Raw genomic sequence first — 16,917 nt, forward strand, 5'->3', positions numbered from 1 at the left:
CCATTGCCTGCGCTGCGACCTTCCGTTCTTCATAGTCGCACCGCCCACTCTCTGCGCGTGCGCACCCGGGGAGTGGGCGGGCTTCGAGAAGCTCCGCCCAGAGCATTGTAGCGCTGGTGAGCCTCAAGCCAATCCAATCGAGCGCCGAGTAATCGAGCCTCCGTTGCTAGGGGACCAAAACGGGTGCACTTGGTAGAGGTTCATTCTGAACTCCAAGGTTCTCCGGACTGTTTTCGGTCCTAATCCACATAGCACATTTTGAAATACAGGATTAGGCCAGCCGGTGGTGTGGCCCAGGAGTAATTGGGTTTCTATTCTGAAACTCTTGTACCCTATGTGAAGTTTCTCTGCTTCCATGTCATACATAAATGATGGTGCTAGGATTTGTACAGGTTTCCTTCTTCCCTCTTTGTCTTCCCATCCCTACCTCATAGGCAGTGCTAAGAATGCCATACCAACTGCTTGGTAACCAACTAAACCTTACGTTTATTCTTGCGGGTGGGTGGGTGGATGTGTACTCTGCCACTAGAGCATAGAGAACAACGTACAGGAATCAGCTCTTTCCCACATGTGGGTCACAGGGATCAAAAGGCCTTACCCTCTGAGCCACCTTGTCAGACTATATGTGGCAATTTCTTAAACCATGCAATTCACTAATCATACTGTTAGGGTCCTGGGGAAGTCCCACAAAAGACTACTATCCATGTATGCAACCAACAAGAGCGTTTATTATCTCCAGAAAGATTCCAGTATATTGGGGCCAACTATCGTACACAAAGGAAAGATGGCATGGACCCTGAGAAGAGCTGGAAGGCTCCTTTTAAGCATAGCCAAGGGGAGGGCCTAAAGCAGTTTGGTCATTGCAGATGATTGGTTTAAGCAAGTGGCAATCATATTAGTATGTTCTAATAGGCCAGGGCTAGTAGGGGCTGGCTAAGGCTATCTAGTTTTTTTCGTTTCTGGCCTGACATTGCATGTACCAGGCCTCCTTGTCCTTGCTGTTGGGGGTGTTGGAGATTGATTGTCCTTTATTTGTGTTTTTTTCAGGAACTGCTTGTTCAGTCTCAAGAAATTGAAACTGATCTCTAAGAGAATACTGAGCAGCCTGTTATGGCAGCTGCTCGGTCCTCTCAATACTAAATATTTACCCAACACAGAATATGTGTGTGTGTGTGTGTGTGTGTGTGTGTGTGTGTGTGTGTGTGTGTGTGTATGTATATGTATGTACAAAGACATATGCACAAAATGTTCCTTGAAACTTTGTTAATAATGATCTCATTATAATTATCTCAGTGTACATCAACCAGTGAATAGGTTACTTTGAATCACACTGTAGTGGAGCCCCTAGGCAGTGATAAAAAGCTAAACAAGATATTAGCATGTGGGTGAACCTCCAGAAACTTCCTATAAGTCTGTATAAAATTCTAGAAAAAGCCAAACTAACAGCTCTGATGGATGTTGGGAGTGGTGATGGGTGAAGGGATGAAATTGCTTGCAGAGAGAGGTAATTTATGGTGGTGTTTTCATGCCTGTATACGCTTATTAAAATTAATCAAATAATGAAGTTAAGGTTGGTGAGTTTTGCCAGGTGGTGGCACATGCCTTTAATCCCCACACTGGAGAGGCAGAGGCAGGCAGCACTGTGAGTTCAAGGCCAGCCTGGTTTATAGATCGAGTTCCAGGATAGCCAAGCTACACAGAGACACTCTGTCTTGAAGAAAAAAAAAAAAGCAAAATATTGATGAGTTTTGTCATATGTAAAAATACCTTAAAAAGTCAAAAGTTGGGCATGGTAGGAACATCAGTAATACTAATACTTAGGAATGCTGAGGCAGGAGAATCAGAAGTTCAAGGTCATTCTGGCTTACATAATAAGTTCTAGGCAACCCTGGGCCACAAAAAATGCTAGGAAGTTGTGGCCCAGCATATAAAGATACTTTATATCTGAGATCCCTGGAACTCACTCAAAGGTTAAAGGAGAGAATCAACTCTACAACGTTGGCCTCTGACCACACATGTGTGTCATGGCACATGTGCCCACACATATCATACATCCACACAATATTTTCTTTAAATTTTTGAAGAGCCTCCAAGGAATGACACTTGCTTCCAAGCCTGATTAGCACATTTTCAGTTCCCAGAACCCCTCATGGTGGATGGACCATGGAACCAATCATAAGTTGTGCTCCGATCTCCACATACACACGTGTGCTCATGCACAAACATACACACACTCACACACAGACATACACACGCAAACAAACTAACGGGCTAGAGAGACTGTTTAGCAGTTATGGGTATATACTGTTCTTACAGAGGACACAATGAGGTTCCCAGCACCCATGTCCAGTGGCTCACAAACTCCTGTAATTTCAGCTCCAGGGAACCTGATGCACTCTTTCTGGACACAGCAGACACCTACGTATATGCACATACCTACACACTAACAAACACATACAAATATTTTTCAATTTACCTTAGATTTATTTACTTTTATTTTAAGTGTATGAATATTTTGCTTGCATGTGTGTCTGTATGGTATGCATCCTAGAACTGACATTGTGGATGGTTGTGAACTCCCATGTGAGTGCCGAGTGCCGGCAGCTGAACGCAGGTGCTCTGCAAGAATAAGTGTGCTTAACTGCTGAGTCATCTCTCCAGCTCCAATTTAAAAAAAATATTTTAAATTATAAATGCAAAAAATTTTTTTTTCAATATTTCCAGACAGGGTTTCCCTGTGTAGCCCTGGCTGTCCTGGAACTCACTCTGTAGCCCAGGCTGGCCTTAAACTCACAGAGATCCACCTGCCTCTACCTCCTGAGTGCTGGAATTAAAGGCATGTACCACCACACTGACCGGCAAAAATCGTTTTTAAAAATGTCACTTCAGGGGCCTGGCAAGATGATTTAGTGGATAAAGGCGCTTGCCACCAAGTATGACAACTTTTACACACATGTATGCATACTCACACACATACAAATATGTAAATTGTTTAAATTCTTTTTAAAATTTTATTTACTACGTATACAGAGTCCTGCCTGCATGTGTCCCTGCAGGCAAGAAGAGGGCACCAGATCTCATTATAGATGGTTGTGAGCCACCATGTGGTTGCTGGGAATTGAACTCAGGACCTCTTGAAGACCAGTCAGTGCTTTTAACCTCTGAGCCATCTCTCCAGCCCCACAAATAAATAAATTTAATAAAATATTTTTGAGACAATGTCTCACTATGTATAACTCTGACTGGCCTGGAACTCATTATGCAGACCAGGCCGGCCTGAAACTCACCAAGATCCACCAATCTCTGCCTTTGGAGTACTTGGATTAAAGGCATGCACCCCCATGCCTAGCCAATAAAAATGTTTTTTTTTTTAATTGCTCTCAAATTGAAGAATTCTCATTCCATTTCCTAGACTAAGTTTTGCTGAGTGTACTTTCTTGTTGTACCCATAACTATAATCATGAATTGTTTGGTTTTCTATTTTCCCAAAGTGACTTTAGGAACAAGTTACCTGAAGAGGGAAGACCAGCCCTGTGTGTGGATAGCTCGTACCACCAACTAGAGTCTTAGAGTGAACCAAAAAAGGGAAAGGAGAGAGACAGGGAGTGCAGCCTTCACTCTGCCTTCTGACGCCAGCTGTAGCGTGACTATTGCTCCCATCACTGTGCTCCCGTTATAGCCAAAGAAACCCTCCTTTCTTAAGCTGTTTGCTGCAGGTGTTTATTTGGTTGTGGTGGTGAGAAAAGTAATACACCTTTTTCTGTACAGGATCAAGCACGCTTCCTCAGTAGCAACGGTGGTAGCAGTGGTAGAGGCAGCTTTGTCCTCCCTCTCCTCTCCTTCTCCATGCTGAGGATTCAACCAAAGCTTTCTGCATGTGAGGTAAGTGGTCCCTCTACCACTGAGCTGCATTGCTAGCCCTTGGTTTCTGAGACAGAGTCTCACCGACCATGTAGCCTCGACCTGCCCTGAATTTGTTCTCTCACTGGGATGACAGTGGTGTGCCACCATACTTAGCACCCAAATAGCTTCCCTGATGAATTCTAGAACCAGCCATTTAAGATCCAAGCCTGGAATGCCCTTTTCTTACTCACACCAAGGTGCCAAACAGGCAAACAGGAGCCTTATAAAACTTGTGCCAGGTGGTGGTGGCGCACGCCTTTAATCCCAGCACTCGGGAGGCCAAGGCAGGCGGATCTCTGTGAGTTCGAGACCAGCCTGGTCTACAGAGTGAGATCTAGGAAAGGCACCAAAACCACACAGAGAAACCCTGTCTCAACACACACACACACACACACACACACACACACACACACACACACACACACACTGGCTCCTGAAGGCAGGAAACATGACAGCCCAGCAGCTGCAGCACCTGTGTGACTGCTCTGGGGTGGGGATGGGGAGTCCTGAGCAACACCCTGGGTTGCTACAGTGATTCCCCATGGACCACTCGGTAAAGAATGGGATCTACCTCTAGGTGGGGATGGTCCTTGTCTCTTGGCTTAAGGGTAAATCGAATGGGTCAGGGAAGGAGCCTGGCTGGAGGACCAGCCTAGGAAGGGTGGTTCACCTTAGATAATGTGCCTTTTCTTTCCAGAATTCCTGTCCCTTACTGCATTCCCTACTACCAGAGCCACCAAGAAGTTCGGCTGGATTTGCCCATCTTTCTGAAGCCTGATGCAGAAACACCTACTCATCTTTCTTCCCCTCTGTCTTTTCCTTTCAGATGATGGCCAGATGTTGAAGTATGATTTAAACTTCCTAATGCTTTGGGCTTCCTTGCTCTTTCTAAGTCTCCCATCCTAATGGCATAGACTGCCTGCCACCATGTGGCTGACCTCCCTGCCACCTTATGGTGACTTCTGTTCCTTCTAGTCTCCTTTCTCTCTTTCTTCCTGGGAGCTGGACATGGGAAGCTTGCCTGATTGGAGTTTTCCTCTTAAACTCTGACAAGTTGTCCTCAAGCTTCTGGTTGAGTCTATTCTTTAATTTTCCTATTACCAAAACTGAGAACCCCAAGAGTGGACCCTGATTTTCCAAGGACTATATGACAGCTCTGTGTGGAGTTCCTGAGACTTCAGATACCACATCTTTCCTGCTTTGTAGTTCTTTAGTTGGCAGAGAAGACAAACCTGCTACTACACTCTGAGATGGCACCATGTCCTGCTCCAAGCGGCCATTCCTGACTTACACCTTCCCAAATGATTTGGTATGTAGTCTCTCTATATACTCCAGGACAGACTGGAACTCATGATCCTCCTGCCTCAGCTTCAGCTTCTAGCCAGCCTTAGAAGAGACACCTGAGGTTGGAGAGAAACTTTAGGTCAAACAGATGTTACAGTTTTATAAATCCTGCACTTTGTGACTTTCTAAGGAGAAATAAAAAAAAACAACAAAAAAAAAAAACAAAAAACAAAAAACAAAACAACAACAAGAAAAACATCTATTCAGCCAGGCAGTGGTGGCGCACGCCTGTAATCCCAGCACTCAGGAGGCAGAGGCAGGTAGATTTCTGTGAGTTCGAGGCCAGCCTGGTCTACAGAGCTAGTCCAGGACAGGCTCCAAAGCTACAGAGAAACCCTGTCTTGAAAAACAAAACAAAACAAAAAACAAAACAAAACAAAAAAACAAACCCATCTATTCACCTGAAATGGGGAAGGAGTGGACAAACCAAAGAAACCTGACTTAGAAAATAAAGAAGTTTTTGGTGTTATTTACAGGAGCATGGACTTGTGAGCAACTGTACCGTAGAAAAATCACACACACACACACACACACACACACACACACACACACACACACACACATCTTTTCTTTGAGGTAGGATCCCATGTAGCCCAGGCTAGCCTTAAATTTGCTATAGAGTCAAGGTGGCTTTGAACTCCTGATCCTCCTATATCTTCCTCCCAAGTGCTGTGATTGTAGGTGTGTGTTATCATGCCTGCCTGTATAAAGATACAGCAGTGATGGGTCTGAGAGGAGTGTCCTGTGCCTCTCCCTCCCTAAGGTGGAATGCTTGCCCCATTACCAGACCTTTGTGTGTCATTGCCATGACAGTGGCCAAGCTCTCTGAGGGTCACTGCAATCTCTCGGCTTCATGGTGGTGCTACTCATGTCAAGTCTGCAGTAAACAACTAAAGCACATTCTTCAGAAAAAGAATGTATAAGAAAACTTGGTCCAATAACTTTGAATGCTAATAATATATCCGTAGGTCTGGCTTGAACCAGTGTATCGTTGGAGTGTTCTGTACATGTTCTCTTATTTTAAAACCCATTGGATTGGCAATATAAACCACGTACAGTTTGTAATAAGTAAGCAGTAGAGAGGTCAATGAAGGACAATGGTCACTCTACTATGACCAGTGATGCACTTTCTAGGCAACCAGAGACAAAAATGTGGTATACATCTTTCCACTTCTTTCTCCATGTCTGCACAAACACATGAAGACACGTATGTCACCTGTCATGGTGGCACACACCTGTTGTTCCAACACTCAAGAGGCTGGGGCAGGAGGAGCTTGAAATTGAGGCCAGCCTGGGCTATACAGTGTGATCCTGTTTCAAATCCAGACATGAATAAATGTATACACCATGTAAAACTGTTTTATGTTCCTATTGCAAACATCAGTCTGTAATTTTCTTCCTTGTGTTTTGCTCAACACATTTTATATTACTGTAAATACTTACATATATCTTACTCATTATTTTTAATAAACCATAAAGAGCTGTAAGTATTACTCTTTTCTTTATGGCTAAGTACTCAGACTGTGTCCTGTATCCTCCTCATCCCCACTCCCTTGGGAGAGAACCTGTATCTAACCTTAGCCCTCTTTTTACTTTTTCTTGTGAGACACAGTCTCACAAGTTGCCCAGATTGGCTTTGAACTCACTCTGCAGCCCAGGCAAGCCTTGAACTTTCTTTTCATTTTAAGATTTATTTTATTTTCAAAACTTTGTTTCTTTTATTTTTTGAGATTATAATATATCATTTCTCCTCTTTCTTCCCTCTATGCCCTCCCATATACTGCTCCTTGCTTTCTTTCAAATTCATGGCCTCTTTTTTAAAATTGCTGTTACATACATTATAAACATATATATTTCTAAATACATAAATAAGTCTCGCCAACACAACTGTATAAACACAGCTGAACACAGACAAACAGCAATAGACATGCTGTTGTGGACAGGAAAAGCCCCAGAATCCTTGGCCTTACACAGAGAACTACAGCCATCTAAGGAATGTTGACATCAGTAGCGATAGTCTTCCCCGGGGAAGAGCACACCAACTGGTCATCCAATACCACACGGTCAGCCCTGAAAACAGACATACAAGTAGCATTACACAGGCCTTGAACTTGAAATCATCTTTCCAAGCCTCCCAGAGTAGCTAGGATTACAGGGGGCAGCACCAGGCACACCCCTTTTCTTTTTTAACTCACTACAAATGCTGAGGTCAGTATTGATCTGCATGTACAAATAAACCTATAGCGACGCGTTTATTTGTGGGACAAAACTGTCAACATTTCTGGATCAAAGGCAATGGGATAACACACTGCTGATTCTAATCATTGCTTCCCCAAACACTTCTGTGTGCTCCCACACCATCCTCAAACCCTTAACATCATCAGTTGTTGGTTGGCCTTTATGTGTTTTATTTTTTTAAGATAAGGTTTCACCGTACAGCCCTGGCAGGCTTGGAACTTGTTATATAAACCAGGCTGGCCTGTAACTCACTCAGACCTGCCTGCCTGTGTCTCCCCAGTGCTGGGATGAGGTGTGTGAGCATCGCCACACCTGGATTTCCGTCTTATTATTTGCTGTCAGCCTGAGAAAGCAAAACAAATCTAGGTCATGTCCCTGTTTCCAGTGATTTCATTTTCTCTGTCACTCTCAGCAGGAAGGTCAAATCTTTGACTTGGCCCAAAGCAGGCTGTATCTCCTCAATTCATGAAAAAATGACGACACGAGAACTCATGATGCCAGATTGAGTGGCTTAGCCAGTGTAAACCTATGGGGGAACTACGCCTTTTTAAATGTGACTAACTTATGCCTAAAAGGAATAAGTATGTTTATTTTATTTGCCTTGATGCAAGTGTTTTTTCAGTCACTTAAACATGGAAACACAGGACTCCTTTAAAAGGTAAAAAACATGTCAGTACGACACCCCAGCTCCCAGGGAAGAGGCAGAGGTCTGGTTGTAAATTTAGGGGCTTTCTGAGTCTCTTGTTTTTAAGTTGGACTTTTCAAGTCCTTTAATGTGTTCGTTTGCAGAACAGGAAATCTGATTTTTCCATGTGATAACACTCTTTGACATTAACCAGTGTAGTTGGATTTTTAATGACACTTTCATCTTCAAAGCCCTTTACCAACACAGATGGATTAATTATTCATTTGTGTGTGGCGGAGGGCAGCATTAAAAAGACAAGCCTTCAAAGCCATATCCTTTCTCCTCCTTGGAATTGGGGAATCTCTACTTTTCAAATGTTGTTTTTCCGTCCTCAAGGGAGGAAATAAAGATAAATACAATGGGAAAATACTTCGTGCTGTGGACCGGTATCCTTATATCCTGAGTAGGATTAGAAGAGGTTAGGAGGCAGTACTTAAGCTGTGTTTACAGTAAGCACCCAGAGAAATAACTGGCTAACAGTGTTTGTTACTGTTCTGGCTTTTGATGTGTTTTTAGAGAGCAACAAAATCATACAAAGGGCCCCGCGTTAAACATAAGTTAGAACACAGTATCACGGATCCTTTATATTGCGTGCTAAAATATATAGATTTTGTTCTTGTTACCTTCAAAAAATGTCTAATTTGGTTTTTAAAAGATCTGATTTCGCAGAAGAAAACCTCCGGCTTCCCCGGAGGTCTCCCTTGACTCGACACATCTTCTAACCGCAAGAGAGCAGTCTTCGCTTTGATGAACGTTTCTTCTCTACCTCCCCAGAAATGAAAGAGCAGGCGTATGTTTGCAAACACCCTGAAAGCTCTCTCTATCAGACCTGAACACGGAAACCACACAGGGCAGTCAAGTTTGGATTTTCAAGGAGAAAGCCGGAGCAAACTTTCTCTCTGCAGGCCAGCCGATCTGCAAGTGCCTGGGAGGGGCCCTGCTCCATTCCTGGCTCCCGAGAGCCACACTTGCTAACCCAAGAGTGAATTACAGCAGCTCTGAAAGATTAATCTGTTTGGGTCTATTCAGGCTGGGGACCCTTTGTTAACTTTTGAACTAAGATCGGAGGGGGCACATGAGTACAAGCGCGTCCTCTATCTTTGCCCTTTCTGCCTTGAAGTCTTAACAAGACCCGAGGAGAGCAACAAGCTTCGGAAAGCATGTGAAGTTCCCTCCAAGTGTGTGCAGGTACCTAGCTTCTGGACCTAGACACTTCTCCAAAGACAGACCGGGAAGTCTGGATGGACCAGCGTCTCGGCCACAAAAGTTTCAAGTCTCGTCCTCCTGCTGAGAGACTCTTCTCTTGGGTGATCTGCGCACTTTTCGGCGGAGGATGGAGAAACGCAAACCGGCGGGACTGCTGGCTCTGCGGCCCCCGCTACAAACTCCGCCGCCACTGGGCGCGCTGGCCGGGAGGGAGCCCGGCCGGACCTCCGCGCGCCAGGACGCGGAGGACGGCGAGCGGGGACGGCCGTGCCCGCCCTTGTCGCTGGGGGGCGTCGGCGAGCCCGCCTTTCTGCGCCAGCGCAACGAGCGCGAGCGGCAGCGCGTGCGCTGCGTGAACGACGGCTACGCGCGCCTCCGCCAGCACCTGCCGCGCGAGCTGGCGGGCCCGCGGCCCAGCAAGGTGGAGACGCTGCGCGCCGCCATCAGCTACATAAGGCACCTGCAGGAGCTGCTGGAGCGCCACAGGCGGGACTGCAACAGCGACGGCGAGTCCAAAGCGTCCTCGGGGGCCTCGCCCTGCAGCGAGCCGGAGGAGCGCGGCTAGCAGCGCCCTCGCCCGCCAGGTTTCCGTGGTAACGCGTTTCTTCTCTGGGCCCGCATCTTAAGAACTAAGTGCTTCTGGAGTAGGGGAAAGGGGATTTTAATGTTTGGAGGTGTTTCTTGTTGTCTGTTTTTCCACCTCTCCACCTTCTTTGGTTCCGAACCGCAACTTACAAATGCTTGAGGAAACTTGTTTTTTGTACTTGTGAAGCACAGGACCTTCCCAGGGCTGTAACAAACCTTAGCCAGAGAAGAAAACCACACACACACACACACACGCACACGCACACACACACACACACGCACACGCACACACACACACACGCACTCAGGGCAGTTCTTCATGTGAGAGCACTGTGGGTGAAGGTAGCTGAGCTGACACTGTAACACAGAAGTGGAGCATCTGCTAGGCCTGAACATAGGCTTGCGGACTGTGAACGGCCACGCTAAAAAGGACGTTCTTGCTTGACACACACTGCTTTGTCGGCGAGAAGTCATTCGGGAACTTCAGCAGGTAATAAAGTGTCTCGATGTGAATGATCTTTTGGAAGATCTGGACGGCCATCTCCCCGGAACCTCCTCCCGCCCAGTTTCTGCCCACTGTCTCTTGCTCTTTTCTTTGCACGCTCCCCTGTACAGTTTTCACCTTGTCTAACTTTTAGCTGGAAAAGTGACACTGACTTGAAAAATAAAAAGCAAATATGCTTGGTTTCGATGTTTGCGTTGAATGGGGAAGGATGTGGACAATGGATATGAATTGCTACGTGTCCACGCCATTTGTCTTTGAAGGTTTTCAGATGTATTGAATATTTCACTATGGTCATTCCCTCTGCCTCACCAAAACAGTTGTGAATCATAGAAATTGCTAGATGTTTGTTGACATCTGAAGATAAACTGCTTTCCAAAGCCCCTGCCCCCTATCCATCCCTCTGTGGTGCTGGGATTTGAACGTAGGGCTTCGTGCCTGCTAGGCAAGTGCCCTCCCACTGGTCTACACCCATCCCTATATTCCTTCCATACCATACTGTGAATTGCTCTTTCTTTGGAGGTAGCTCGGGCTAAGAGGAGTGGAGCTGAGGAGAACTAGCCTTGGTGAGCCCAGGTACCATCTCATGCAGTCCTTTACTGCCTGACCCATTAAAGAAACAAACAAACAAAACACAAAACAAAACAAAAAACTGTGCTGGAGAGATGGCTCAGAGGTTAAGAGCACTGAATGCTCTTCCAGAGGTCCTGAGTTCAATTCCCAGGACCCACATGGTGGCTCACAACCATCTGCAATGAGATCTGGCGCCCTCTTCTGTATACATAATAAATAAAATAAATCTTAAAAAAAAAAAGTGAAAATTAAAAAAAAAAACTGTCTAAAAACCAACCAAGCCCTTTTTATTTTAGCAAGTGGGGGGGGGGGGTAGCTACTCTAGCAGAGGACCTGGGTTTGTTTCCCAGCACTCCATGGTAGCTCACAACCATCAAGAACTCCACTTCCAGAAGACTGGATAACTTTGACTACATGGTGGTGGCTGTTGGGTTTTTTGGTTTTGTGGAAGATTTTCTGTACTTCTTTCCTGCTCCATTGTCTTTTGTAAACCCGCTCTGCCAACTGCTCATGCATGATTTTACTCCTTAAAGGGGCCCTAAGAATAGACTCAGGGACGCTCTCTCTAACCTGGCTTAGGAGGCAGCCCCTGGCCTCTCTGGTGCATCTCAATAAAGTCAAGCTTGCTTCGAATTTGGCCCCAAGTGCTCTCCCTCTTACCGGAGGGGATTAATGGAAGCCTTGTGGGGTCAGTTCTCCCCTTCCGCCTTTGTGTGGAGTCAGGGATTGGACTGGGTAGTCAGGCGCGGATGGCCAGTTCACCCACTGAGCCCTATCACTGACTGCAGGAATTAGAACTTAAGATTTACTCTCCGCTTTTCCTGTGGTGTCGCACTCCATTAAGCCATAGAACATTTCTTTCTTCTAAAAGAACAAAACAAGCCCTAATAGTATTTATGGAGTAGAGTGTTATGTTGTGGGAAAACAGGGGTGACAAAAGGAGAGAGGCTTCCCTGTCCTTGAGGTCTTCCCTAGTTGGTTGCCTAGAAATCTCCAGATGTTCCTCAGGGTTCCTACCCTGATAGCTGCTGGGACACACACTTCTGAGGGCCGAGAAGAAGGAGCCCTGATCTTGAATTCTTGGCTTCTGGAGTTGAGAAGTGGCAGTTCTCTGTTTAAGCCACCTATGATAAAGCCTTGCCTTGAATTTGAAAGCTAGGTCCCATCTGGCCAGGGAAAATGTGTAGGAATGTCAGCACTGCCCATTGTAACTAAGCACACACAGGCTCTAAGGATGCTGCTGACAGCTTTCTGACTAGTTTCCATCAGACAGAGACCCAAAGTTGTTTTCAAAAATGAATAGTAGTCCCACGTCATCCTGGAAATGTGGTCCCCAGAATCCTCCACTGCGGTGATGGCTGGATCCCACTAGGTAGCCCCTTTGGACCCTTCTCTGTTGGCTACCACACATCTTTTATCCCATGAAAGACAGACAGGCTGCCTGCTGGGGTAGCAGAGGGTCTGAAGGTGCTTTATAGTTCCTTTACAGGTCCATGACAACTAAAACCACTTCCAGCCCTTTGATTGTCAGCACTGAGTTGCATATGTGTTTTCCTTGTAGGCTCTCTGGGTGGTGAGGCTGGTGTTTAATCTCAGAGCTATTTAGCTGTGTCCTTTGCTTGAAGACCTGTCAGCCACCCTTTCATGTTGGTTACTCACTGTCATCAACTGCAGCCAGAAGGAAACCACAGGTGCTGCAGAAAGGGGCCCGTCCAGACAACACAACTCTCCAGACTGTTTTTGCCTCCAGAGCATGTACTAGAGGAGGCCACTCCTGAAAGTGGTTTTCATTTCCCTGACACTGGAAAATAATCTCAGAATTCTATATGTGAGCTATAGGCAGGGCCTTGTGAGATGACCTGATCGGGGCCAAGAGTTCTTAACAAATGAGGATTGAACAGTGCAGGGCATATACTTGTCCTTAAGTATACCTTTTTTTTTTTTTTCTTTTTGTAAAACACCATTGAAGGCAGATCATTCCACACACTAGCAGTTTCTGAGGTTGTATTGTAGAACAGGCTAGCCCTTCTGTATACTAGTTTCTGATGATTTTCACAACTGTGTGAGAGGATGGATATATCACTTCTGTTCTTGAGATGAGTAACCCGAGCCTTGGAGAGACCACATGACTGTAGAGTTACTTTGCTCACTGCTTCAAGAAAATATCCAACAGGAAACATAAAGAGATGGGATGACTCTAGCTCATGGTTGGAGGGGCCTGGGCACAGAAGCCTAGGCTTCAAGGTGCTGGGACTTGGGCTGCACATGATTGTGTATGATTCTGGGAATCATAAAGCAGAAACAGGAGCTGGGGGTAGTGGTGGTGCACTCCTTCAAACCCAGCACTTGGGAGGCAGAGGCAGGCAGATCTCTGTGAGTTCAATGCCAGCCTGGTCTACAGAGCAAGGACAGCCAGGGCCACACAGAGAAACCCTGTCTTGAAAAACAAAACAACAACAAAAACAAAATAAATAAAGCAGAAACAGGACAGGAAGTGGTACCAGGCTATAAATCTCAAGGCTTGATCCCCAGAGATCTGCTTCCTCCATTGATCTTCTCACTTCCCAAAAGTGGCACCAGCTAGGGACTGAGTGTTCAAACACATGGCCCTTTAGGGACATTTACATCCAAACCACAGCATTATGCTTAGGCTCATGGCCATCTTTTTATGTAAAATACACTAAATTCAATTTCAAAGGTTTTCATAGTCGAACAGTTTCACTTATGTTAAAAAGTTGTAAGTCTCTTCTGGGTCTCAAGGCACTCTTAACTAGGAGCCCCTATAAAATAATTTATTAAAACTACTTCTAACATGCAAAGAGTAAACATTCCTTTTCTAAAAGAGAATGGGTACATAACAGGGACAAACCAGACCAAAGCAAGACTGAAACCCAGCAGAGCAAACTCTTCAGCCCCATGTGTGGCATCTGGGTAGCATCATGACATCATCTAAGCTCTAACAAGCTTGGTAGTTGTGGTAGTTTGAATGTAATTGGCCCCATAATCTCATTAGGGAGTGGCACCATTAGGAGGTGTGGCTTTGTTGAAGTGGGTATGGCCTTGTTGAAGGAAGTGTGTCACTGTTGGGGTGGGCATTGAAGTTTCCCATGCTCAGGATACCACCCAGTGACACAGTTGACTTCCAGTTGTCTTCTGATCAAGATGTAGCCAGCATCATGCCTGCCTGCACACTGCCGTGCTCCTCACCATGATAATAGACTGAACTTCTGAAACTAAGTGAGCCACCCCGATTAAATGTTTTTCTTATAAGAGTGCTGTGCTCACAGCAGTAGTAACTCAAACTAAGGCAGTAGTAGTACTGCCTTCCAGCTGTTGCCTGCAACACATTTGGTCTCTCTTAGACCAGCTCCACTCAGAGCCTGCAACTTTTATTGGTGAATGTTTCACATTTCCAGCATCTCCAGTATCTTGGAGTTTCCACTGCAATTTAGGCTTCACCTTCAAGCTTAACTATATCCCACTCAGGAAATCCATGTAGGTAATATGACCCTACTGTGATCCATGGCTTCAGTGGCTTCTAGAACCTTGGTATAACCTTTTGGGACCCCTATACGTCTTGCTTATTTTTATCTATCTATCTATCTATCTATCTATCTATCTATCTATCTATCTATTCATTTATTCATTATTTTTAGATTTTTGATACAGGATTTCTTTCTCTGTGTAGCTTTGCTGTCCTGGAACTCAGAGATCTGCCTGCCTCTGCCTCCCAAGTGCTGGGACTAAAGGCATGGGCCACCACTGCCCAGCTTGCATTTTTTTTTTTTTTTGTATGTCTGAAAAACCGGCACTGTGGGGCTGAAGAGATGACTCCGAGATTGAGCATTTATTACTCTTGCAAGAGGACCCAAGTTCAATTCCCAGCACCTACACAGCAGCTAACAAAGTCCTAGGGGATCCAAAACCCTCTTTTGATCCCTGTGAGCACCAGGTATGCATATGATGTGCATATACACATGCAGGTAAAACACTCATACACATAAAATAATAAATCTAAATTAACTATATGTAACACCAAGTTCTACTTCTAACTTGAGATGTAGACTGGCCATTTTGGACCACAGCTGCTGTGGCTCTGTACCTTTCAGGATGACTCTGGAAAAAGTACTTCCCAGTATAGCTCTGCTTGAGCAGAATGCCTTAGGTCTTTGTGTGTTCATTCTCCTTTCAAATGAAAGTCATCCAAATGAGTTTGCATCTTGGAGCTCTGGATAGGTGGAGTACTGCCTTCAAGGCATCTTTTCTACTGTCTTAGTGCCAAGTCCAACGTTTCTCTTTAATGACACTGTCTTAGCTGTGAATAGATGCTATGACCATGACAACACTTATAAATGAAAGCATTTAATTGGGGCTGGCTTACAGGTTTAGAGCTTTAGTTTATTATTGTCACAGTGGGAAGCATGGCAGCATGCAGGTAGCTGAGAGTTCTATATTGGGATCTAGAGGCAGAAATAAATGTACTAACTAATAGCTGACAGGCTTCCACTGTATAAGTGGTTGCTCTGATGCAATAAAGCAGATGCTGTTCCCTGAAACTGTCTTTCGAGTGGTTCATCTTGGCACCCTCTACCAACCTCTGGGCACTGCAGTCTTGTAAGGAGACAAGAGAGACTGGTAATGACTGCAATAGCATGGGCAAACATGAAATCCTGCAGCTCTGTGTTTGGCATTTAGGTGTGTGGTGGAATCATCTGGGGTTCCAAAGGGCCCTGATTCTCTAGTTCCACTGCCTAAAACACATATAGCCTCTCAGGCTAGCTCCACTTAATATATGCAGCTTTCCTTAGTGGATGTCCCACATTTGGCATCCCTAACAAACTGAAGTTTCCATTCTCCATTGCATCTTAGGCTTCATCTTTACCACTTCATGAAGTAGGCTCTCAGGGCCTCTGACAATGCCACATTCTGCCTGACTTTAGCTGTTCTCTGAAACTATGAGGAAAGGGTCCATGATCCCCTCAGTCTTGCATTTTTCCTGCCCAAGAAAACCTGTACCACATGGATGACACTGCCAAGTTCTGCTTCTAGCTTGAGGTGTAGCCTGGGCCCTTTGGATCACAGCTGTACTAGTTTCTGTGTTCTGACCCTGGCAAAACACTTCTTTACAATAGTTGCTTATAAGGAACAAGGAGCCCCTTCAACTGCATTCTTAATTTGGTTGTCTCCTTTTAAATAAGTTTGCACTTTTGTGTGTGTGAGGTGGAGCCTTTGACAGGTGGGGTCTTGCCCTTGGAGCATGGTTCCTATTATCCTACTACAAAGTGGGATATTTCTCTTAATGAGTACAGCTCTTTTTCCAGCATGCACCTTGGCTGCATCTTTTAGCTTGTTTGAGCTCTTTTCTTCTTCCTCAATGAACAGCAGTTTGTTAGTTTCTTCTTTTTCTGACCAACTTTTTGTTCTTTTTTATTGTAGACCAGTAAAGTGTAATTAGCCATGCCACAGACTCAATGCTCTTGAAATTTCCTCTGCCAAAGAAATTAGTTCATTGCTTTTCAATTCAGACTTGTCACGACCGCCTCGACCAGCAAGGAAGACGCAACCCCGAGCTCTTCTTTCAGCAGTTTACTCAGGAACCGTGAACAATCTTCTGACCCCGGGGAAAGCCCGCCCACGACCTAAATAGCCCCTGGGTGGCCAACCCCAGCCTGCCACGTGGGCACTGCTGATAGGTCCAGGTTCACGGGAAGCAAGCCAGATCCTAGGACTAAGCCAAATATGGAGTTGTTTACTCCCGAGAGCACTCACCGTCAGGAAGGTGGGGGTGGAAGCCGGCGCCATCTTATGGGTGTGGCTGTGCGCAGCTCTCTACACAGACTCATACAAGTTCTCAGGAAATGGAGATGATACCACCATATTC

At 45.4% G+C, this 16,917-nt stretch overlaps 1 protein-coding gene across 1 annotated transcript; it reads left to right on the forward strand.

The window, feature by feature from the left end:
- Positions 1-8,931: 8,931 nt before the first annotated feature.
- Positions 8,932-10,647, forward strand: Ascl4 (achaete-scute family bHLH transcription factor 4). The gene has a single exon (XM_036170137.1). It carries the CDS (start codon positions 9,504-9,506, stop codon positions 9,939-9,941), a length of 438 nt encoding a protein of 145 aa, XP_036026030.1. The 5' UTR covers positions 8,932-9,503; the 3' UTR covers positions 9,942-10,647.
- The last annotated feature ends 6,270 nt before the right edge of the window (positions 10,648-16,917 follow it).

Source organism: Onychomys torridus, chromosome 20, assembly GCF_903995425.1.
Source record: "Onychomys torridus chromosome 20, mOncTor1.1, whole genome shotgun sequence".
NCBI lineage: Eukaryota > Metazoa > Chordata > Mammalia > Rodentia > Cricetidae > Onychomys > Onychomys torridus.